Raw genomic sequence first — 24,538 nt, 5'->3', positions numbered from 1 at the left:
TAGATTAATATTAATTAACCAAAGTTAGGTACATTAGTATACTAATAAGAATCATGAAGCAAATAAGAAATGAGATCGAGGCACGCCCACTTATTTGAATGTATAGTAACTGTCTGCTAGCTACTTGGCTGCTGCAGCTTATGTCCATCCAAAGGCAGAAATAACTAGCTAACTAGCTAATTGAAGTTTTCAAATTTCTTCAAAGGCAGGTAAAGGCACCAAAAAGTAGAGAAGGACAATCACAACAATTAAATGGTGCCATTCTTTATAGTTAGTACTCACCTTATTTATAATTGAGCACCTTGGATCTTCAATGATCACCTTCATGTACCTCATCACATATAACCACATTCCACACCTCCATCTTGACAAGGGCACTGCACTACAGCAAATTTTTTATTTGTGTTACTTTTTTATTTTATTTGTTCACCTTTAATTTATCTTTATGGCAATGCAAAATTTTCAAACAGACTCCAGTAGTCCATTATGAAAGCCAAAGTCAGTGTCACAAGATAAGTTGCTAAAAGACTAAAAAATAAGAAAAATTGCAGTGCCACAATATGAGCAAGGTAGATTGAATTGATATGCAAGAATGAAAGGAACTCACCAAAAGTCATGAGTGTGCCTGCACTTATTTCCACCTTCTGTGTACACACAAATAAATAGAAAATCAAATATTGCATCCCGCCAAAATAATTGATATTACTAATTATCCCCAAGCCATTCATACTACCTTCCATGTTGCCTTTTTCAAGGGCTAGTTCAATGAAAAGAAAGCATGTTCCAAACGGTAGCTAGCTCAATAACAAGATAGCAATGCTACAACAAAAAGTTTGGAACTCCCACTACCTAAAACATTCTGTAAATGATAATGAAAATCCACCATTATAAAACATCAGAATGCAGGTGAATCCCTCTAAAATTTGGGACAAAATAAATTTCAGCATAACAGATGATGACCAATGCATTACATACTCTTAGCTAGTAAAAAGCAAGCTTTATTCAAATCCAAATCTTGGCAGTTCATTTGATCTTCTACACTCAAATTCGAGAAATTGCAAACTGCACCACTTACAGGTCAGAAATATTGCACCAACCATGATCATGATCGATGATCATGTTGATCACCACTCAACTATCATATATGGCTTCTAATTATCACAGCAGTCCAAAGTACAATTAAATGGTATAATTTAAGTGGCTCATAATAAAACAATAATGTACCACAAACAAAACTACCATAAAAATTGAAGAAGACATAAGCAATTCTGGTATCATTGACAGTATAAATTCAATGAATCAGCATTCACAAGAGCTATTACACAAAGAACACATAAGACATATTAAATTGAAAAACTATTACGTACATTCAGAGAAGGGGTTTTCTAGTAAATGCAACTGCTGCCATAGACAATGTTATAACCACCCTTTTGATAAATGAAACCTTAGCACACAATCTAAGTATATTAAGTGTTCCCTTTAAAGCATGGTCAATTAATTATGCCTGACAGAGCAAAACAAATAATTTAATTATTAATTACAAAAAAGTATCTACTAGAAGACCTCCTTTTTAAATTTACTCAAAGTGATACGAAACAAAAACTTGCAAATTTATTTGGAAAAAATTTGTAAGTAGCAACAAGAAATTAGTAAGCATCATGTGAACATTGTTGAGCATAACAAAATAAATTTTAAAGGTGATAATTTTGTTCATCTTGTAGATAAAAAAGAATCGAAATATTAACTCTATAAAAGTGTCTAACATAAAACCATTGCAATTGAATCGAAATATTAACTCTACAAAACTAAAAAGGAATGCACATGTGGATCACTGACACAGTGATTAAATGGGTATGCTGTATGAAAAATACCTTCGCATCCATCAATTACGAAATCAAAAGACCCTTCTTCCAGTAGATCTACTGTGAACAATTGGAGCATTTCCTTAGCTCCATCTAGTACAAGTAAGTGTTTTGTTTTCTTCTTATCATCTATGGCATATACAATAAGAAAAAAAAAATGTCTCATCTCCATCAATAATACAAATATTTGATATAACTTGCAATAACAGTAGCAAAAGAATTTAGCAATAAACACAATCACACAGAAGTATAGAGCCAAAAGAAAAAAGAAAAGGGAATATTGACCTCTTGGGTCTCATATTACCTGCTTCTGTGAGACTGGAAAGAACACTCACCATGGTCATGACATCAACCTCAGCTCCCTCCAATCTCATTTTTTCAAAAAAAAAAAAAAAAGGAATGCACTCAAAAGCCTACCTAGCTAGATTGTTTAATTTTAAGTGTTCAATTAGATTGTAAGGTAATTGTTACTTGTTAAGATGCACACATTCTTTATCTATCATCTTAAATTCACATAAGATCTACATAAACAAGTTCTAAGTTATCAGAGAACCGATTCCATATCAATCACTCAATTGCCCAAAACTAAAATTAACAAATTTAAATACATTATAAGCTATAAAGAACTGATTCCATATCATCAGGGCAAGTATCTTACTAGAGCTTAAAGCTTTATTCTAGGCTCTCGGTGTTTTGACAAACTAAAAGAATGCAAATTCAATGCAAGCATAGATGCAAGTCACAAAGTAGAACTTAAATTTTGGTTTCAAATATATACAATTTCTGCACCAGCTTGCCAACCTACAGATACATGCACCCCCACCTCAGTAACCCATTTCAATACAAATTTCATGTTAAAAGAAGGGAAATATTCTATCAATTCCTAATAGTCGTTTATCCTTTCCAAACCTTGATCATGATAAGTTTGCCCCATATAGTTTATCATATATAAACCTAGAACAATAATATTAACTAGCTTTGTAGCAAAGACCAGCCCCCTCTAGACTCCATGTATTATATTCCAATGATCATCACAAGACATAGATTTCACATACCACATTCATTGGTTGGTCTCCAATAAAAACTTAAGAATAATATCATATGACAAAGATTAAAGTTGGATTGTATGGACACGTGAAGCTAGCATATGATTATTAGAGGATACTTGCTATATCTACATATCTATGACACAATAGAGATAAGAGTAGACGAAGCAAAGTCAAGCTTTGCAGACTGCCAAACTTATTTTAATATTTTAACAAGGAAAAGCATACTAATTGAATGAATGGAAGCTTGTAAAAAACTTAAATTATGACTTACAACATAGCTAAACTAGAATTGATATTAAGTCTGAGAAGAGACAAACATAGCTAACACTAAGAATTGAAATGACTGAATACAAAGAAAATAGAATACTTCTAGAACTACTACTTGATGAATAACAAGAATTGTAACTCAAATATGCATATATATAGCAGCAATATGTCACTATTCAGTGACTAAACCTTGAGAAAAATTAGGTAATTTTAGTCCTATGTATCAAAATGCTTAACTTGGTAAACCAACCAACCAAAATAATGTGGGTTTTAAAGTATAAGAAGGAAAAATCAGAATAATGAATATATACCAAATAATGTTTGTCACTAATTAACTGCTATATATCAAAATGCTTAACTTGGCAAAATAATGTGGGTTTTTATGTATAACCTAGAAGGAAAAATCAGAATACCAATCGACCAAAATAAGTAGGAGCCTTATTTTTTTCCTCAAAGATTCGACCCAAAACTCAACTTTCCCAAAGAACCCAACCTAGCTGAAGCAGGAGAATAGGCACATGAAAATTTTCTAAAGAAAAAAAATTATGAATAAAGAGAATCAATTTTCTCCAAAACCCACTAACCCTAAAATCATATAGGTAGATAATCAAGAGAATAGGCTTAATTACCAAGCACTGGATCGAACCACAGAGAGAAAGCTGGATAGAGAGAGCGTTAGTCCAACCAAGTACTGGATTGGTCGCTCTCGGCGGCAGATTGGTCGGCGGTGGAAGGAGAGAGACAGAGACAGAGACAGAGAGAGAGACAGAGAGAAAGACAGAGGGAGGGAGGGAGGGAGGGAGGGAGGGAGGGAGGAAGAATGAGCGTTCTCTCTTGGAGAATGCGCGTTCTATGCAAGGACAATAACTCGAGTAAGGAAATTTTGGGTTTAGCTCGATCTCGCGCGTAAGGACCTCGTGGGCCAGATAAAGGTTTATAGCGTTTCTCTTTTAATGGGCTATAATTAAACTACTTTTAATAGCAGTTCAAAAAAAATGCTATAAGTAAATGCTATAATAGGGGTTATTTCTACTAGTGGTGATTGTTTCATTAACAAATTTGACAAAAATGAAGTTTGCCCTTAAATTGCAAACGGCTCAAACTACTAGAGCATGCTTATTGAAATTGAACTACCCGAATAAAATTGAAATAAATAGGAACACAATTGATCATTTGGCCTTTTCTTATTTGTTTGTAAACTCGAGGTTCCAATGCCCAATTTTATTTGGTTTTGGATTGAAAACAATGGCTTTTGTAATTGTGTCAAATTTGTTTCCCGTGATTGATAAAGGGAAAGTAGAAGATTAAGTCATGATCCTTAAAAAACAAGTCAACTGGGTTCGCTTGCAGCCCGAGCTTGATTGGTCGGTCAATTCAATATTAAAAATGGCTATATGATATATATAATCACATTTAGGGCATTTTTATTAAACTAGAATCAGAATGAGAAAGAATTAGAATAAATAAAATCAAAATAAGAAGAAATCGAAATCATAAGGAATCAGAATTAGACATTTTCATTAATGTGTTTAGTAATCATAAGAAATTTGAATGAACTAATTATAATTTTTCAAAAGAAAATTCTATTTATAGTCTACTAAATACACTAAAACCTATACTAACTTTTGTTTCTCAATTAAAATTGGTTTTTTTTTTATATATATATAAATGATTTATTTTTTAAAAATTTATGTAGTTTAATTAAGTTTATATAAATTTATTTAATTTTTTTGAAGTTTTTTTATTTTATCCCTTCATTAAAATTAATTTTGTTTATATGTAGAGGACTTTTTTTTTTTTTTAAGAAAAAATGGAAGGGTATTTTTGTCATGAAAATTTTCATTTCGATTCCCTCTTCCAATTCAGAACTCCCTAAGGAATCACATTCCCCCATTATTAAGAATTTCATTCTTAATTTCATTTGAGCTCACATCAATATTGATTCACAATATGTTAGTAAATACAGGAATAAGAAATGAGAATGATTCCCATATGTTAAAATCATTCTCATTCCTCTACTTGGTTAATAAGTTATGCCTTTAATGATAAAACATTTATATTCTAATAAGTGAACTCATAAACATCTAAAGGATAAAAACTAAAAAGTACATGTATAGCATATAATGATTATATGGCAGAAATTTCCAATTTATGAGTTTTTTTGCTCAACAATAAAACTTGCATTGAAAATAGAAACATTACAAAGAAAGAGTCCAATAAGGTAGGGGTCCGCAATGGGCCAAATTTTTCGGGTTCGGGCCGGGCTCGGGCTTGAATTATAGAAGCCCAATAGGGCTTTCGGGCCAAGCCGGGCTTGGGCGAGCCGGGCTAGACCCGAACGGGCGGCCCAAAAATGGGCCCAAAGCCTGTTTAAACACATATATATCTTAAAAAAAAATATAGAATTTTGGCTATGTTGTGATTTGAACATGAGACCTCACATAACATGCTTTAACTCTCAACCAACTGAGCTAACTAGTTTATTTGTTAAGTTTATGAATCATAACATATTTAATAGCTCTTTCGTTTGTTTACTTCAATAAATTATTAATATGCTTATTAAGTTATTGTATAATACTATTATGTTAGTAATAGTGTAATACCATAAATAATAAACTTTTAAAATTATATACAACATTACAACTATACTAAAACATAAATGTACATATGTTTTATTATATATTTTATTACATATTTTTCTAAACAAACGATGCAATTGTGTTGTCAACGATCCGAACCGTTTAAATTTTAGTTCCTCACTCAAAGATAATTCGTGCAAAAAATTAGCTCAATCGGAGATGTAAAAGTGACATAATGGTGGTCGAATTAATGAACGATCGTGGTTTTTCTAATAATGATCGAATGGGTAGATGAATTTCGATTTAGCTGATGTTTTGTACGGATGATCGGGCCAAACCCAACCCAACCTAAGAGACTTTCAGGCCGGGCCAGATCGGACCGAACCAAATTTCGGGTGAAATCAGACTTCTGGCCTAATAGGCTGGGCGGGCTTCGGCCTTGGGCTTTTTGGTGAGCCGTACAATAAGGGAAGGGATAGATGCAATTCAGCCGAATTCCACGTCCTCAACTTGCAGGGTCAAACTACATACAATAGACATTTTCTGATGATAATCAATAGTACTACGGTGATGTGTTGTGGCCATCTCAACTTTTCAAAACTTTTGTTGAGTAATATGACTTATGAGAATATTTTATTAATTACTGATAAGTGAAAAAATATAAGAGAAACACTGCTGCACCAAAAAAAAAAAAAAAATTCATGCTTTAATTTCCGGCCATCGGATTAGCATCGAACTGTCGGGAAATGAAGTGGAGATCACTCCACTTGGAAAGTTGGAGGGAGTGAAAAGTGAAAACTGAATGTAAAAAGTTAAAACTGTAAAAAGAGGGTATTTGACCTTTTTGGGAATTGTTAAAGGACACTTTTGCAACAACAAACATACAATGGAAAAGGAAAATTGGGCTTATGATATTTGATTGAGATAATCTAAAAACCTAAATACAGATGGATAAGCAAGGTGAACAGGGAGATGGAGATGGAGAAATCCAAGATCAAAACCCTAACCCTAACCCTAATCAGAGCAGCAGAGCCTCAACAAGGGGAAAGTCATGCAAGGGTTGCCTCTATTACTCTTCCACACAGAAATCCAAATCCAAATACCCCACCTGCGTTGGCTTCTCCAAAACCCTCCAACAAGGTCTCTCTCTCTCTCTCTCTCTCTCTCTCTCTCCATCAAATTCCTATTGTTTTCACTTTTTCTTCACAGCCAATATTGATTGATCTTACTTTTTGTTTTCGGGCATGATGTTTTGTTTGTCAAAATTCATTGGCTTTCCCAATCGATGAATGACTTTTATGCGTATCTCTATGAAATGACCCATAAGCCAGCATAGTGCAATAGTGTCTACATTTTGAATGGGTCTAAATTTGAAAGCTTGAAACTTTCCTTGATTCGTGTGGCCTCTGGTGCTTGGTGCTTTGATATTCTAGAGCTGAACATTCGTAGGCTGAATCTGTTGCTTATATTTGATCATAGTAATAAGAAAGGCTCTATCTTTGTGGAATATTATTGAGAGTATATGATATATCCCACATTGGGAATTTTAAGCCTTGCATATCCTGGTCACTCCACCCATTGCCAATGCCAATTGGTTTTGGGTTGGCTGCTATATTTCTACAGTTTGTAAGGTCCATGTTATTAGTTAATATTTAATTTTTTTTTTTTGTAGTTTTCTCCCAATACATTTATATATCAACTGAGAATTTATTCGTTTATTTACGTGTTTATGGTCAGTACCCAGCTACATTGTGGGAGAAACAGAGTTGAAAGCATCTAAAGCAGGCCGCAATCTTTGTGATTTTAAGTATGGTTGCGTAGGTTACTCGGTGTTCCTAGACAGGAAAGATTCTTCTGGTGATCCACAAAATAAACAAGCGGAACTGCCATTTTGTGTTGGTTTTGAGGTACTAAATGCTCTATATCACTTTCCTATCTAAGTGAAAAACAGGTTTACTGTCCTTATGTGTGCATCTTTATTATAAAACTCTTTTATCTTATGGATAAGAATTTAATTTGGCTAGTGTGCTAGTGCTAGTAACAGCTCTCCCACTCACCAGTGGTAGAGCTCTTTCCCCACACACAATGGCAAGAGTTTGAGTCTTGCCATGCCCATCCTTCAAATAATAAATGGCTAGGAACAGCTCCAGTTTAGGAGCAGAAAGTCTAACCTTGTCTTAAGGTTCAATGCTTAGGAAGTGGAATTTTAAAAGTCTAGCGACATTCATAATTCATAATTCATCATTCTCATATTTGTATGCTTATGGTCTTCTCATTAACTCAATTGATAATGTGACATAACAAGTTTGTGTCAGGTATTGTATAACAAACGACCAGCAGGCCATGCTCCTGCTCCTGCTCCTGCTCCTGCTCATAAAAGTGAAGGTATATGAAGTTTTCTTTTCTTTTTTTCCTTGAAAAGGGAGCAGCGGGAATGTGAATAAATTCCTGATTTTAATCAATATTTGAAAGAATCCATCTTCCCCTAAGGGGTTCTTAGTCTCTGAAACTAAATTTTTCGCATGTTCTTCAACCCCTGTGCTGCAAATGTAGTACATGCCAAAAATTCATTTTAATTAAATTAATGATTTTATTTGTGTACATACACTTCTCATTTCTTCTTTCTTTTGACTATAAATAGCTGAAGTTGAGTTAAATTCTTGAAATTGTAGTAGTCTGGGAAATTTCATCTGCAATGTGATTAAAGAGTATATGTCATAGCCCTATCATGAAAATAAATCGCATGCCTAAAGTTTATTGCAATTACATTAGTGAAATTTTGTGTAGCTTTACTTTTTCTAAAGGAATGCACATATACTTCTTTAATTACCAAAACTAGCTGAAGTTAGATGAAATTCATGAAATTGTATCATTGTGGGTCATTTCCATCTGCAATGTGATTATCCTGCATTCTTTAAGGGCATGTTTACCTTCATACCATCAGACTGAGTTCTTCCACTTTTTTCTTTATTTTGATATATAGTTTATGAAATCAAATAAATGATCCCCATGGCATTCGTGTTCAACGGCCCCATTTTCATTTGGCTCCCAAATGCCTGGTAAATCTCATTAATAGCTATTAGGTCAGCCATGCTGTATGAGACCGAAAAATGTAGGGCAGTTAGAAAAAAAATATATATATGTTCATATAATGAGTGTGATAGAAATGGGGATGCTGAGATGGATGTGTGGGAAGAAAGGAAGGATAGGATTGAAAATGACCACATACATGAGAAGGTTAAGGTAGTACTCAATTACTCATTGATTGGCCTAAAAGAAAAAAAAGTAGCACTAATTAGATATAAAAATAAAATGAGAGGGAACTGATTATGGTGTTTTGGAGTCTTTGGAAAGAGTGACCAATTATCCTATAAAAAGAAAATAGATGCACCAATTAGAAAGAGTTACTTAATCAACATAGAGAGTAGTGCTAAATTGCTAATAGGGAAAGAAGACAAAAGAAAAACGATGACTTGATATAATACGGAAAGATATATAGCATGTGACTTAATTGAAAATGTGCCCCAACATAGGACAACATGGAGGAACATGATTCATGTAGCTGACCCCAACTAGTTGGGATAAGGCGCTGTTGTTGTTGCACTTATACCAAATGCCCTACTATGAATGATGCATGTGTTCTATTTGAAAGTAAAGCCATGCTGGAACATGTAAAAGCAATAAAACTGTTTGAAGAACATGTGCCTGCTTTGATACTTATAAGTTTGATCTTTTCTGAATGTATCCCAAATTATGTGTTAAGAACATAAAATAGTTGCTGATTCACCTTCAAACAACTTAATCTTATAAGAATAGTGGTGAACCAACAAACTTTTATCAATATGTGAATACTAATTGTTGAAAAGTCATTTAGTTTTCTTATCGCATGAAATTCTATCTATTTTATTGTTTTCGAAGTCTGAAGTTCATAATTCTTGGTGTGTTTTCCTCTCCAGAAAATGCTCGGCCTATTCCTCAACCTCGAACCTACAAACCAGCACATTCGCCAGGAGATGAATACCTCCACAAGTAAGACAGAAATTTGAGTTAACAAAGAAAATGAGTTATCAATACTTTTCTTTTACATTATTTTTGGTTTGAATTTTCCAGTTCTGCTTATCCAGTTATCCTCATTTGGTTGAACATAAAATCTCAAGTATTTATATATATGCAGGTTTAAGAGGAATGCAATCCTAGTAGCATCAGGTGTTGCTAGGAATGTGAATAGAGTGGGCAACTACATAAAACAGAGTGTGGATGACATTCTATACCCCTACCGTAGAAGGCCCAAGTAAAATTTGTTATTGCAGCAGTAATTTATAGTATAAAACAGAACGCCAGTACCTGAGTTGGCACTGCCCCAGTTGTGAAATTAAACTGAAATTTGTCATTTATAATCCGGTGATTATAGTGGTTGACATAAACTAGCCATGATGCATGGCTACACCATGTTTCAATTTTGTAATGACGAATACCAGACTAGCATGGTTAATTGGTGGCAGTTCCCAAACATTTTATTTATGTAGATTATGCACGCACACTGAACTCTTACTAACAAAATCTTTCATGTAAAATATTCCCAAATAAATACATATATGTTTTATTAGGATGGTGTGTGGCAGGACATCTGGACTTACCTTTTTCAACCCATGTAATGTTCTAAGAACATGTGATACACCATCCCATCCAAGGATTGAAAATAGAATTTTTGCCAAAATTCAATTTCTGTTTTTTTTTTTTTTTTTTTTTTTTTTCTTTTTGGGTAGGAGAAAGAAAAGAAAGTATTCTCAGCATCCAGTTTTGGTAAAAATATCATCTAAATTTCTGAGCTTGTTGCCTTGATCAAATTTTGATGAGTAATAGTACATGTATATATGGTTAGCTATATTCATCTTCATCAATGATTTCAGCATAAAATATTCAGGTGTCTTGTTGATTTGCATTGTTCTTTTTCTTCGAAAACTAATGTGATGGTATTTCACCCAGTCAGATATGAGCTGAACTCATTTTGAACTAATGTGATGGTATTTCACTCAGTCAGATATGAGCTGAACTCATTTTGAGTTATTTATTTTTAATAAATATACTGATAGTTTTAAGTTATTAACACATTATTTGGTAAATAAATTTGTTAATTCTAGCTTTATTGGTATTCCTCTGTGGAAGGAATTATGGCTATTCGGTGCACTCAATTGCTAGCTTTGCAGCTGTTCAGCTGTATGCTGTATCCATCATTTTCATTGTTGTTCTTATCCTTTCTCCTTCTACCGACAACAGCGTTTGCATTGCGCCATTGCAAACGCAACATGGCAATCTCACAAACCCCATATCTCAACCACTTCAATTTAATTAAATAATTTATATTTACTTGATAATATTATCTCACTCTAATTGTATATATATATATATACAGACGTCTGCCAACAAAAGGAAAAATTATACATAGACGTCAGATAAAATTTTATAGCTTTCCATATGTCCATCAGATCATCACCCCCAACAAGTGTATTGCATGCTAACAAAGAGTTGTGTAGCAAAGCAAATATTGGGGGGTTTTCCATCTGTAGTATTAGGTATTTAGTACTTATCAGTTGTGACTATCTGTTGTGATGACATTAGAAGTTGTTATTCTAATTTCAGTATGGGAGGGGGAAAAAGTCTAAGAGGCACCTCCAGCTATCTCCAAACTCCAAAGGAATAGCAACACTGCTAACTAGAGCTTTTAATTGTATCATCACAATATCAAATTAATTGGACCTTAAATTATCAAGTCAACCCATCTTTTTTTTAATGTGGGAAAAGGGAAAGTTGAACTTAAAATTTCTCAGACATTGCGAAGAAAAATACCAGAAAACAAATAACTAATTGGTTCCCTTCCTCGATCAAATATAGACTTAGAGAAACATACATGAAAACTTTTTGGACTATAATTCTGTACCACACAATGTATCACATCACTAATAGATGTGAGGAGCTAGCTAGCCAGCATCTTAACTTAGCATCTTAGCTAGCATCTTTGTAAATGGCCAATTAACATAGTTTTTCAGTGTGGGCCATTAACAATGCACATTGATCCTGATACTGTGACATACATGAATTGCATTGAAGTGTAGGACGGCCAGGTCAATTAATTTAGGCCTATATACTTTAATTACATCTTTCAAATTGATAGATAAGTGAGGGATAGAGGTTTGAAAGTTTAGATCGATCTCAAGAGCTCCAGCAAGAAATTAAACTTTGATATCATATTTGACAATCATATTAAATTTCATGGTGATAAGTGAGTGCTGCCATGGCATGATGGCAACTCTTTGAAATGCTTTCAATCCTAGATGGCTAGCTCAACCCACCTACTGTTTTACTTTTACCTATGTGAGTTAGATATATATATATATATATATATATATATATATGTATGTATATATGCATTATCACATATAAAAGACCCAAACAAAGAACACAATAATTAAATCCTTATTAATTAAACCTCATAGATAGAGGAATTAATAGAAGACTAGCTCATCACTCTTTGCCTCCAGAATCAACACAGCAGCATATAGCTCTTAACTTATTAATTTCATCTCCCTCTTCACTTCAAACTTGAAAGAATTCAAAGCGGGCAATTCAACCTGTAACTCGGCACAGCAACAAGCTGAACTGCTTTGGGTGCAGTCAGTCCGAACACATCGTTCATGTCAAGCTCACTAGCCTTCATACCATCAGGCAACTCCCATGCAAAGCAATGCAGAAGATGAGCCACCGCCATCTCCAACGCATACAGCCCCAGCTGCATTCCCGGGCACGACCTCCGCCCCGACCCAAACGGAATGAACTCGAAGTTGCTCCCTTTAAAATCCGGGGACTCCTCATTCAGAAACCGCGAGGGTTTGAACGTTTCGGGCTCGTCCCATGCAGTCGGGTCACGAGCAATGGCCCATGCATTGATCCAAACTCGTGACCTGGCTGGGAACGAGTACCCTGCCACGACACTGTCCTCGACAGTCTCGTGGAGAAGGAGGGGGATTGGTGGGTGGAGACGGAGGGACTCTTTCACTGCACATTTGAGGTAGGTTAGGTTTTCCAAGTCGGATTCTTGGACCCGTCGGTTCAACCCGACAACGTCTACGAGCTCTTGCTGGACCCGTTTGAGATCTTCTGGGCTCTTCATCAGCTCTGCCATTGTCCATTCGATCACGGAAGCAACCGTTTCAGTTCCGCCAAACATCACATCCTACATATATATATTCAATACAGTGGATTTCATAATTAGTGAAATTACATAGCATTATATTAATATAAATAGTCATAGATCCCTTACAAATAAAAAATAACATAATTATTAGAAATATTTTCATAAGTGACAAATTTTGAGATTAATCCGTTAATAACATCAAATGGGTAATTTCTAAGAAATCTTTCTTTGTAACTATCATATGTGATTTCTTTTTCACAATAAATGTATTCGACCTATATAAACTAATAAAAGTGAGTATCATACTATGTCAAAAAGTAAACCTACACATTCAAATACAAAATCTACTTAATTAATAATTTAATTTAATTTCATGTCAGAATATTTAATGAGAGAATACTTCTTTAAGGTATAGACATGCACAAAATATAAGAAATAAATCCAAGTAATAGACTCGTATATATTCTCATATATACTTACCATAATAAGAGCTTTGATATTATCTCTGGTGAGCTTAAAGGCAGAACTGAGGTCGTCACTTTCCTTCGGAGCATCTTCATCACTGAAGAAAGCAATTAACTCATCTACCATATCTGTCTCGGCCTCACTGCCACCTCTGTTGTCCTTATCACTGTTCTTCTTAGCCATGTGGTCATCGATAATCTTATCAATAAACACGTCTAGTGCCTCACGTGCCTTGGCCATTCTCTTCTTAAATTCTCGTGCATGAACCCAACCCAACCATGGTAGAAAATCTTGCATGTTGAAAGCTCCGAAAAGCTTCGAGAATTCTTGCAAAATCTTCACGAATTCGTCTTGCCCTTCGTGGGAGCTCGACCCGAACGCCGCCCGGTACGTTATGTTCTTCGTTAGAGCAAAAACCAGCTCGCCGATGTTCACCGGCGAACCGGTTCTTTTTGACACGGTTCGAACCGTGGCGTCGACTTCCTCACGGACCGAGGCCCATGACTCGGCCCGTTTTCGGCTGAACAGGTTCATGACACAAATCTTGCGCATCCGTCGCCAAAACGGGCCGTAGTTGGCGAAGGCCATATCGGCCCGGTCGTATGTCAAGTAGGATATTGCGACGTTGGCAGGTCGGTTCGCAAAGGCGCTGTCTTGGACTTGGAGGATTTGGCGGGCCATTTTTGGGGTTGATACGGCCATAACGTGTAGGACTCCCATCTGGAGATGGAGAAGCCCGCCATATTGTTTGGCGAGTTGGGCCAGCCCACGGTGGGTGAGCTGGTCCATCATGAGCATGTTACCGATAATCGGTAACCCTTTTGGGCCTGGTGGGTATGGGAGTTTTCGGAATGACCTAAGCAAAAGAATGAAGGAGAATAGTAGAAGAAGAAAGAGGAAGATGGGTGAAGATTGCAGGGATTGCAGAGCTTGGAGAAAGAGCTCCATGGTTTGGTTGTGTCTGTTGGAAAATGGGGTTGGTGGACCTGGTGAGATGAAATTTGTAATCATGAATTGTTTGATTTGAGAATCATGAATTTGCTTATATGTACAAATGTGGCATGGTCACCACTTGGCTGGACTGCTTTAATGCCACCAAACAAATGTTGTTTTATTTAGGAAGTAATTACTTACTTTCGTTTTATGTATTGGGAAATTTTCTAATTTTCTTTTCACACAAAAAATCAAATATTTTTTTTTTAAAAAGACCTGGATCTTAAAAGTAGTGAGAGTCCAAAACTGAACTTTATAAAAAAAAAAATGAAGTGCTCAAATACTAACTGATTAGTAAATTAATATAACACTAACTATATTTCAAATCTCTTTAATAATTAATTTATGAAAAAATAAATCAAATCGAAAAACATTTTATACTAGATACTATTTACTAATTATCATTTTTTCATAGGATTTATTATTCTGTTCTAATTAACCATACACTATCTTTAAAAATGTTCCTAAATCTCTATTATGATAATTTTGAAAGTGAAGTGCATGCCTAAAATGGACATTGAAATGAAATGGAATAGAATCAATATAATTAGAAGGAGATCTGGAGAGAGTTAGAGGGTAACATAGGAAGCATCGAAATTTGTTTCTTTATGAGTTATGAAACTAACTTCTGTCAATTGAAAATTGGTTCTCATCACACTAATTCTGTTATTGACATATATTTTCATTCAATTCATCCAAAACAGTATTGCTGTATGTACCAAACCCTGTGTACAGAATTCTGAATATTTTAATAATATTTTATATGACTTACATAATATGGTCTATGTGGCATATATGCTATTTTTCTATTTTAAGGGTTTATTAATTATATATTATTTGAAGAATTATATTGATGTGTGGATAGATGAACGTGGCATGATGTTTTATCCTGGAAGTTACAAAATGGACACTGTCAAATCCTAATCATTACCCTTCATTTAAATCCATATACCCACCCCACCAACTCATTTATTTATACTTGTAAGATATTGCACATTTTTGGTGCAAAAATTTGTGTCTCACATATATATATATATATAATATACTTGAATATCATTTGATGAGTAATGTTATTTGGACCAAATTAAGTGACTAAATGAGGAGTCACTTGAGGAGATGTGGAGATGTGGAGATGAGGAATCACATGGAGATGATAACCACCTCTCCAAGTGACACCTCACTTGAATCCTTTTATTTGATCACTTAATTTGATCCAAATAGCATTACTCTTATTTGATACATATTTTGTACACAATAAAAGTTATAGTCAAGGAGGAAAATTTCAAAATTTTCAGTAAAATTTCGTCGAAAATTTCATTTTTGGGAGAGGGGAGATTTTATCACAATTCTTTCGAAATCAAAATTTTACTCCTTAGTTATAATAAACTTAAATTTGAATAAATGGAACACTGCCTCGTCATTCACTGATCGAAATTTAGTATAGGTAGCAATATTCTCTTGCCCAAATACCAAGTTTAATTTTCTCATCCAAACAAACAGAAAAGGAAAATTCTTTAATCATTCTACACACGCCCTTGCAAACCTTCCAGGTAACAAAGACTGTTTTTTTTTTTTTTTTTTTGGCCATCAGGCAACACAAACTGACTTGCGAAAGGGGTATAACAACGCTAGCAGTGTGCGTTTCGCGCAAGCAACTGCAAATAATAGTTGCGAGTTGCGACTCATAAATAGCTCCCCGAGTCCCCGCTTTTTTGCCGCCTCTCAGCTCTCTCTGTCTCGCTGGACCCAAGTTTTCAAATACGTTGCCCTCCACGTGTTTGTACAAACTTCTCTAAAAAATTCGAAGAGGAATCAATCCATGGCACTCTGCAAGCGCGTGCTTCAATCGGTGGCCGATTCCGCTGTTCACTTCCGACGAGGAGGAGGTGTGTATTACCCGCCTTCGATGTGTAACAATGGCGTAGTGTTCCGCAGGCGTATCTCGCAGCTCGTCAAACCTAATGGAAATCGCGCGTTTCTGGTGGACACCTTGGCTCTGGTAACTTGCTAAATCCTGTTTGGTTTCCGAGAAAACTAGATGTTTAACTTTCTTTTCTTTGCAAGTAAAAAAATGAGGAAGAAAATACATGAATTGTTCTTCAATTCGCTTGAAAAATTGTGAACTATTTGCTTAGGTGAGGGGTTTAGAAGCGAAAGGTGTGCCGACGAAGCAGGCCGAGGCGATCACAGCTGCGATTACTGAAGTTCTGAATGATAGCTTGGAGAATGTTGCTCATGCTTTCGTTTCCAAAGCAGAAATGCAGAAGGTAAAGCTAAACCATATTTCCAGCTGTTTGCTAATATGTTTTACTTTATATATATATATATATATATATATATTTTGTAATGTGTATTTCAGAATTTGCTTCGATAATTTTTCTGTACCAATTCAAATCCGTCTTGTGTGAATTGAGAGATTGAAATTTGTTTTTATGTTTGATTCATTTTCTTCTCTTTTTTTTGGTATTCGCAGTCCGTTATGCTTCAAGAATCGAACCTGTCCAAGTTTAAATCTGAAGTTCAAAGTTCACAGGTTTGAACAGATTTGTCCATGTTCTTTCTTAAAAGCTGGTGTTGTTTTGTTCGTTTATAGCTATTTGGAGTAGTATTTTTTGTTCTCTTCTCTTGGTTTACAGTTCGATGAAATCTATTATATTTAGTTCATAGCTCTCTAGATTAGCTTTCTTCCATTTTTTTTCTTTATTTCTTCATGCAATCTGTGTGGGGTAGGAGAAAAAAATCATATTGAGCATTGTTAATCATAATCAGCTTGGACTTGTTTTATTTTTCACTTCACTGCTGACTTAATGACCAAACTATTTTCACAAATACAAGTACATCACTCTAAACCCTTATCAGGGGGAAAAGTGGACTGATTTCTATTTTTGGATAGTTGATCTTGAAACAACAACAAAACATATGGTGGTCGTTTTGTAGGTAGATTGTAATTGGATGGCAGGCTGTGTTGACTTGAGTTTGCTAGGTAGAACAGAAAATACGGATTGGTTGGCAAGTGTTTTCACAGCAGATTTTGCTGGCTTTTTATCAGAAAGTTGACCTGTTTCTTCTTCCAAGGGTAGACTAACCTAGTTTGATGGGCTTAGTATATGTGTGCTAATTGTGGTTGTAGTATTATATTCTGGATATTTCTTTATATGGGACCAAAAGAATTATCATTTTGTTGATTCTGATTCATATTGATTGTACGTAGGAGCATCATTTTTCACTGTTGCAACGTGAAACTGAAAAGCTTCGGGGTGACATAGAGAAGATGCGCAGTGAATTGAGGTATGTCTTCTACCTCAATTAAGTATAATGTGTGTGGCTTCTAATATCTAGAGAATTATCGACTCTTAGCTTATTTGTTCAAAATATTTTGAGTTGTGATCTTAGTTCAATAGTTTTGTTTCATGAAACAGGTACGAGATTGACAAGGTTACAGCAGGGCAACGTCTGGATTTAAATCTTGAAAGAGGGTAATTGAACTTTCTTTTCCCTGCACTACTGTACTTGTCATCTGCAGTTTTATTAGTTCCTCGATACCATTGTAATTACTATTAATGCTTAAGTGCAGGCGCATACGTGATGAGCTTGCTAATCAGAATGCAGAAACGACCAACCTCACAAACAAACTTGACCGAGTGAGCACCATTACTGCACTGGAAAATATTTGGTTGCATGCATTGACTTATGTGCTGTTTTTTTAAACAAAATAAAAATTACTTTGAACTTGTCTACAGGAAATTCATGCATTAAGAGCCCAGTTGGAAGCTGCGAAATATGACGTGATCAAATACTGCATAGGAACTCTTGTCTCCATTTCAGCTGTTGGTCTCGCTGTTCTTCGTATTTTGTTATAGGGTTTAAGCTACATTGGTCAGAAAAGGCGACAGAATCTTAAAGGTCATTCTTTTCATGGCAATTTGATGCTAGAAAAAGTATTTTGTTAGATGGTTATACCTATTTTTGTCATCAAAAGCCACACAGAATCTCAAAGGTCATTCTTTTCATGGCAATTTGATGCTATAACAATTAGTAAATTAAATTGAAATGTGAGATAGTTGGGCCTGTTTCCCTTCCCTTTTGCCATATTTGAGAGGCAAAGAGGAAATGAATGATGGTTACTGATAAATTTGTAGTCACTTTTTGTTTGAGCTTCTAGTGAGGATAGTCTACTTCTGAAAATCATAATTTAAGGGGTGTGTGGTATTCTGATCAAAAACTCTTTTCAAAAATTTCTTCTTTATTTCGTCTGTAAATATCATAGATGAAAAAAAAAAAAACAGTTTTCAAGAAGGATATCAAACAGACCCTTAGTTTGGCACTCATAAATATTGGCCTCTACATATCCTATCAAAAGTTTGTTGTAAGGTAGTCACTTGGAAGGCTGTGTACCCAGTAATATTAAGGGTGGGGATGTGGTTGACACGCTCGGAGCAAAGAGAGAAACCCGAGCCTCTCATACTTGACTGACTTATATCCAAACATTGTTAATGCTCAACTTGAGTGCTTACATTCTGAGATTGGGTTATTCTGTGGTACTTCTGCCTATTTATAGAGAATATATAATGACAGTGGTTTAGTTGTATACCTATCATTAATTTCGAAATTCAGGTGTCTTGCTGATTTGATTTGTTCTTTTTGCGTTATAACTTCATTAATTTTGGCATTATAGTAAATTTCTTGGAAACTTTTAGAAGGCTTTTGTTTTAGAGTAATTTGACAGGTAATGGGTCGTGGTTCACGGGTCATGGATTCTTGTGTTTTTAATTTTTTTACATATAGTGGCCCAAAACAAAAAACAAAATCTTTTTTACATTTATAATTAAGGGTGATGATTTTTACACTTTAATTTTATACGTTTGCACTTCTTAAGAGAGAGTACAAATGTACAAAATACAAACCTGAAAATCACTACCCATAATTAAATAATTTATTTGAAATTCTAAAGCCAAATCCTTGTATTCAAATATTTGGTTTTTTAATTTTTGTCTATTCTACCAAAAAACAAAAAACAATTAGCTAGGTTTCAAAGTCGATTGATATTTTATCCAAATAATTAATTTTTACTAATCAATGAGTTGATGGACCCCAAAGTCCACAATTTCCTCCCGTGCAGTCCATTTTCCCTGTACCCAATCAATGGACTAAGAATGCCTTGCACGTGACAATGACGCTCCCTAAAAATAATGGAAATTCAAATTGAAGGATTTAACGATTTATGTTAAGATTGTAATGTTTTAGTAACTAAATGGATAAAATTGTCAACATTAATAATGTTTCTACAACTGAATAACTTTAATACGAAAAAAAAAATGGAATAACTTAAATATGAAAAATGTGATCGAGCATTGACGTGATGAGTGTTCATCATGGCATGTAGAGGATATGACCAAAATGTGAATACTACGTATCATTATATACTTGTTTGTTTGGCGGAATAGTTTTTTAAGCATTAATATGATGAGTAGTCATTGTTGATCTATGAGGTGTGATGTTTGATTAATTGTTTTCCTTGATATATGAATTTATTCATTTTTTTCCCTTTATTTTTTGATTTGTTTAAGATTTATAAAATAAAATAAAAAATCCATCCAAGGGATGATTTGAAGCAACAGATATTTGTTTTCATTTCTTTGAAATTTCCCCTTTCTATAGCTCTCTCTTTCTCTGTTTGAGTTGAAATCTGAAGACTCAAGGGTTATATTAATTCATTGAAAGTTTCTGAGGCTTTAATGATATAATGTATTTTTTAGCTAGCTTGAAATACTTTTTTTATTCATCTTTGGCAATTGCTATGATATTCAGTTGTATGTATGTGAAAACTTAATATACTAATTAGGTTCAGTCTCTTTAGTCTTCCAATATTGTTAGGGCTGGTTCATTGTGTGATTACTGTGTCTAACATGAGTTGAGTACAGAAATTAATCTACCTCGAAATAACAATCCCATATATAATTTGGAGAAAGTAAAAGATGAATGCCATGTAATATAATTTTATGTGCATAAAAACTATTTCTCTTGAGAGTTATATTAAATCATGTTTGTTCTTTTGTTTTCTTTGGTTTAACCCTAAAATTTTCAGCAGAAAATGGTGTTCTTTTATGAGTTTTATTATGGTCATTTTGTCTTAAGAATTTAACACAGTACTCTATTGTACATATTTTTGCCTAATTGATTAGGAGACTGATTGATTTATAACAAAGGGACGTACAATGAGGAAAAAGAAACCGTCATTTAACCCTTCGGTTTTCGAAGAGATGAGAAGCACATTTTGCTGATCTAAATTATTAGAATGGGAGGTTTTGGAAATGATAAAGTTTATAAAGTCATAATATATGAAACATATTCACAAAGAAGTGTGTATTACACGCCTTCGATGTGTAACACTGACGTAGTGTTCCGTAAACGTATCTCGCATTGAGCATTTTTTATCATAATTATCTTGAGCTTGTTTTATCTTTCACTTCATTGCTGACTTAATGACCAAAATATTTTCACGTATACATGTATATCACTCTAAACTCTTATCAGGGGGAAAATTGGACTGATTTCTATTTTTGGATGGTTGATCTTGAAACAATTTGTAAGTAGATTGTAATTGGATGGCAGGTTGTGTTGACTTGAGTTTGCTAGGTAGAACAGAAAATATGGAAATTTGGTTTTCTTTTTTGAGTTTTATTATGATGATTTGTCTTAAGAATTCAACACAATACTCTATTGTACATGCAAATATGTAATGGCAATTGAAGCACAAGAAACTAGTCTTTATGGCCATTAATGTCTTCTAGTTTTGTGTTCCTCCACTGTTGACATTGACTTTTATTATTCAATTATCAATTGATTATGTCAAGGCTGTCAAGCAACTAGAGGTACGCACGTGGTTTAGATACTTCAACCACTTGCCTTAGTTGCCTATTTCAATTGGCAAAACAACACACTCACAACAGTTTAGCCGCCTCATTTTGTTTTCATTAATTTATTTTATATTAATTCAAATTGATATTACTGGCAAAAAAAAATAAAAAATTAAATTGATTTTAAAACTTACTCTTTAGACCATTTTTATATGTTTCTAATAAATAAGGTAATTTATCTTCGAGATAGAATGATTTATTTAACATGAGAACACGCTAAGCTCAAATATATATTTAGAGAATGAGTGTCTGGATTCTTTATTGATCTTTTCGGTGTTGATTTATATGTCATTTTAGACTTTTTAATAATTATTTTTTCAATATAAACTACAAATATTAGACCCTCAATAAAAAATACTCAATCTTGAGACTCCAAAATGATGCCTTTTTGGACATAGCACAAAATAAATACAAAAAATGTCAACAAAGTATTTTATTTCATATTGAAAAATGAATATATGGAACAACAAAGTTGAGTTTAGGGTTTAGGGTGACCAACAAAAATAGAATATAGTTGAGATCACTTCTAGTCGAAAAATTATTGTATGTAACCATAACACCACGTGGTGTTATCATTCCACTCAAATTATAACACGTGGACGAAAATATATATTAAGGTTTTTTTTTCCTAGATTTTAGGGTTTTTTTTTATAGATTTTAGAGTTTTATAAATTAATTATTATATACGTGTTATAATTTGAGTGAATTGGTAACATCACGTGGTGTTAAACCCTCAATAAAAAATACTCAATCTTGAGACTCCAAAATGATGCCTTTTTGAACATAGCACAAAAGAAATACCAAAAATGTCAACAAAGTATTTTATTTCATATTGAAAAATAAATATAGAACAACAAAGTTGAGTTTAGGGTTTAGGGTGACCAACAAACTACTTAAATAAGTTGCATTCTCCTGTTTTATTTGGCAAAAGAATATGTAAATTATGTTTAATTAAATTTCTTATGTATTTCATGCAAAATTAATCACCATTTCTAATGCCTTAATTTATAAGAAAAACTTATTCGTATCAAACATACCATGTCATCATACGAACTGATGGATATGTATTGAAATTAAAAAATGTGTTCTTAGCGATTAGTCATGCCATAGGATTGACCCACACAATTAGTATTTTTTCCTTAATTAAACCAGCTCACCATTCTCTCTCTGTTGGCCTTCAACTTTCAATATCCATCAAATACCGCTGAACCACTTCAACTTTGGAAGTTTGAACATTTCAATGCCTTGTGAAAATGAAATTAAATAAAAAAATCAAAAGATTTTAAGCTCCAAACAAACCTAAAACATAAAAACCTCCTACTCAGTCCTCATATGAAATAACACATAATAACAAGCAAAAAAAGAAAGTATAAAGCTAGAATCCTAAAAGCCTAAAACTAAAACTAAGGCTAAGTCTAAAAGCTCCTACAACCACAAACAAAAAGATATACAAGACAAAACCGGTTCATACCGGTCCAAGTGCACTATTCTCTAATTCTAACCCATCAGAAACTCGGAATCATTTGGGTCAACCCCGACTCCGGTCCACCCGTCTCCTTCCTCTTCCTTATCTCCAACACTTTTCGATGACTATTGGAGTGAACGTCACCCGAATATGTCGGGCTACAAGCCGGTCTATACTCGGGAAAAAGCCGACCGGACTTGTAGCGAACCCCACAAGCATTACAAAGCGTTTTGGCACCGAGCGGACCGGTTCTCCACTGTGGGGTCTTCTGGACCTGGCAGTGAGTGCACCTCCGCTGAAACTGTAACCCAACTGAACCCGCCTCACCCCCGGTTTGAACCGCCGGTTTTTTCTTTTGCTTCTTGGCCGCCGGTTCTCCCACGAACACGTCCATGTTCTGAACCGTGTTGCTGAAGATAAGCCAAGGCGTTGAAAATGAAAACCCAGAAGACGAAGAAGATGACGATGGTGAAGATGAAGAGGCTGAGGACACTGAGTCGCCGAGTGGGTTCAAAAGCGACCAAACCCGACCGGCCGGTCTGGAACGTTTGGTTCTGGGTTTCACTGGAACTTGTGAACGAAAACACAGAGGTCTCAGTTCAGCCGGTTTCACCTCCGGTTCAGACCGGTTCTCCACCGGTTTGTGCTTACTAACTGGGTGAAGAAGAGAGAGCTCTAAGACAGAATCGTCCACGAAATGAGAAACCCATTCAAGCTCTGCTAAATCGTCGTCCTGTCAACCCCAGAAAACAAAATTCCAAATTTAGCTTCAAATTCTCAATAATTAACAAAAATTATTAAGAGAAATTATTAATTCAAATATTGTTACCGGGACAGCGAGTTGGGTTGCGAGAGGTGACTCAGAGTCAGCAGAGGCAGCGAAATAGCTAGAATTTGAATTTGAATTTTCATCTTCAACTGAGAGCGAGTGTTTTTCATCTTCTTCTTCTGCAACAAACCCATCTTCAAATTCGCCATTAGAGAGGTCAAGAAGGTCGTCCACTGAAAAATCCTCAAAGGGCACACCGCTAAGTCCAGTGGCACAACAAAGCTCCTCAAGCAAAACTTGCTGGGTACTTGACTTCATGGCCAGCTCTCTGCGCAAACTCGATTTCAAGGCCTTATCTGCCATGCAGTGCTCCATTTCTACACACCCAAAACCCCAATCATCAAAAATCACAAACTCAAACAAAACAGAAAAAACAAAAAAACTTGTGGGTTCTCTTTGAGTTTTGCATGGGTTTCGTTTAATATAAATTTATGGGTTTGTTAATTTGTTATTTTCATTATTTAATTTGAAGTGTACTGCGTACCTGGTGAGAATTGAGAAGAAAGAAAGGTAGGAGAAAAGGTGTTGAGGAAGATGAAAGTGTTGTGTGGATGATGAAGAAGGGTCAGAGTTGGTTGGTTAAAGCACTGAAATAAAGGCTGGTTCGTGGGCGAAGCTAGTGCTGAGTTATTGGTTTGTGTTTTTATCTGTCTCATTATTCTCTTTCTTTCTGCTATTTATTTATAATTTTACTAATTTAAGTTAAAATCACGATATTTTTTAATTTAATTATTGGAAGGGGTTGGGAATTGGGGTGTGTTTGGTTTGGTTTGGTTTGGTTTATTATGGGCGTGACATTTGGTGGGTGTGTGGCTGACTATTCTAAATTGTTGGGTCTTATAGGGCTGGCAATGGCATGGCATGCTTGGCCTATTCGGACCAAATCCACATCCCTATTCCCCTTCTATAAGCAATTTGAC

The 24,538-nt window shown here is 34.7% G+C and overlaps 4 protein-coding genes across 4 annotated transcripts; 2 read left to right on the top strand and 2 right to left on the bottom strand.

Moving 5' to 3' along the window:
* The first annotated feature begins 6,672 nt into the window (after window positions 1-6,672).
* LOC147277092 (uncharacterized) lies at window positions 6,673-10,363 on the top strand. Its single transcript, XM_086254231.1, has 5 exons — window positions 6,673-6,897; window positions 7,495-7,664; window positions 8,073-8,142; window positions 9,714-9,786; window positions 9,932-10,363. Exons 1-5 carry the CDS (start codon window positions 6,705-6,707, stop codon window positions 10,050-10,052), a joined length of 627 nt encoding a protein of 208 aa, XP_086110357.1. The 5' UTR covers window positions 6,673-6,704; the 3' UTR covers window positions 10,053-10,363.
* Window positions 10,364-12,316: 1,953 nt separating this feature from the next.
* On the bottom strand, window positions 12,317-14,362 carry LOC147277091 (cytochrome P450 84A1-like). Its single transcript, XM_086253616.1, has 2 exons — window positions 13,430-14,362; window positions 12,317-12,988 (listed from the first exon to the last, which is right to left on the bottom strand). The coding sequence occupies exons 1-2, from the start codon at window positions 14,360-14,362 to the stop codon at window positions 12,368-12,370; spliced, it is 1,554 nt and encodes a 517-aa protein (XP_086109742.1). The 3' UTR covers window positions 12,317-12,367.
* A 1,670-nt stretch (window positions 14,363-16,032) lies between these two features.
* On the top strand, window positions 16,033-18,850 carry LOC147277090 (coiled-coil 90B-like protein (DUF1640)). The gene is made up of 7 exons (XM_086254428.1): window positions 16,033-16,406; window positions 16,543-16,674; window positions 16,881-16,940; window positions 17,619-17,695; window positions 17,827-17,883; window positions 17,982-18,048; window positions 18,148-18,850. The coding sequence occupies exons 1-7, from the start codon at window positions 16,227-16,229 to the stop codon at window positions 18,265-18,267; spliced, it is 693 nt and encodes a 230-aa protein (XP_086110554.1). The 5' UTR covers window positions 16,033-16,226; the 3' UTR covers window positions 18,268-18,850.
* Window positions 18,851-22,523: 3,673 nt separating this feature from the next.
* On the bottom strand, window positions 22,524-24,276 carry LOC147277089 (GATA transcription factor 5-like). The gene is made up of 3 exons (XM_086255399.1): window positions 24,103-24,276; window positions 23,619-23,935; window positions 22,524-23,522 (listed from the first exon to the last, which is right to left on the bottom strand). The coding sequence occupies exons 1-3, from the start codon at window positions 24,272-24,274 to the stop codon at window positions 22,830-22,832; spliced, it is 1,182 nt and encodes a 393-aa protein (XP_086111525.1). The 5' UTR covers window positions 24,275-24,276; the 3' UTR covers window positions 22,524-22,829.
* Between the last annotated feature and the right edge of the window lie 262 nt (window positions 24,277-24,538).

Source organism: Dryas octopetala, chromosome 8 (genome assembly GCF_963921425.1).
Source record: "Dryas octopetala chromosome 8, drDryOcto1.1, whole genome shotgun sequence".
NCBI classification, from domain to species: Eukaryota; Viridiplantae; Streptophyta; class Magnoliopsida; order Rosales; family Rosaceae; genus Dryas; species Dryas octopetala.
This window is presented reverse-complemented; position numbering and strand designations above follow the sequence as displayed.

Coding starts and splice junctions, on each gene's coding strand:
- LOC147277092 (XM_086254231.1), top strand. CDS start 6,705: ATGGATAAGCAAGGTGAACAGGGAGATGGAGATGGAGAAATCCAAGAT. Junction 6,898..7,494: donor CTCCAAAACCCTCCAACAAG/GTCTCTCTCTCT, acceptor GTTTATGGTCAG/TACCCAGCTACATTGTGGGA. Junction 8,143..9,713: donor TCCTGCTCATAAAAGTGAAG/GTATATGAAGTT, acceptor TTTCCTCTCCAG/AAAATGCTCGGCCTATTCCT.
- LOC147277091 (XM_086253616.1), bottom strand. CDS start 14,362: ATGGAGCTCTTTCTCCAAGCTCTGCAATCCCTGCAATCTTCACCCATC. Junction 12,989..13,429: donor ATATCAAAGCTCTTATTATG/GTAAGTATATAT, acceptor ATATATATGTAG/GATGTGATGTTTGGCGGAAC.
- LOC147277090 (XM_086254428.1), top strand. CDS start 16,227: ATGGCACTCTGCAAGCGCGTGCTTCAATCGGTGGCCGATTCCGCTGTT. Junction 16,407..16,542: donor TGGTGGACACCTTGGCTCTG/GTAACTTGCTAA, acceptor CTATTTGCTTAG/GTGAGGGGTTTAGAAGCGAA. Junction 16,675..16,880: donor CCAAAGCAGAAATGCAGAAG/GTAAAGCTAAAC, acceptor TGGTATTCGCAG/TCCGTTATGCTTCAAGAATC.
- LOC147277089 (XM_086255399.1), bottom strand. CDS start 24,274: ATGAGACAGATAAAAACACAAACCAATAACTCAGCACTAGCTTCGCCC. Junction 23,936..24,102: donor TTCTTCTCAATTCTCACCAG/GTACGCAGTACA, acceptor TTGGGTGTGTAG/AAATGGAGCACTGCATGGCA. Junction 23,523..23,618: donor CAACCCAACTCGCTGTCCCG/GTAACAATATTT, acceptor TGGGGTTGACAG/GACGACGATTTAGCAGAGCT.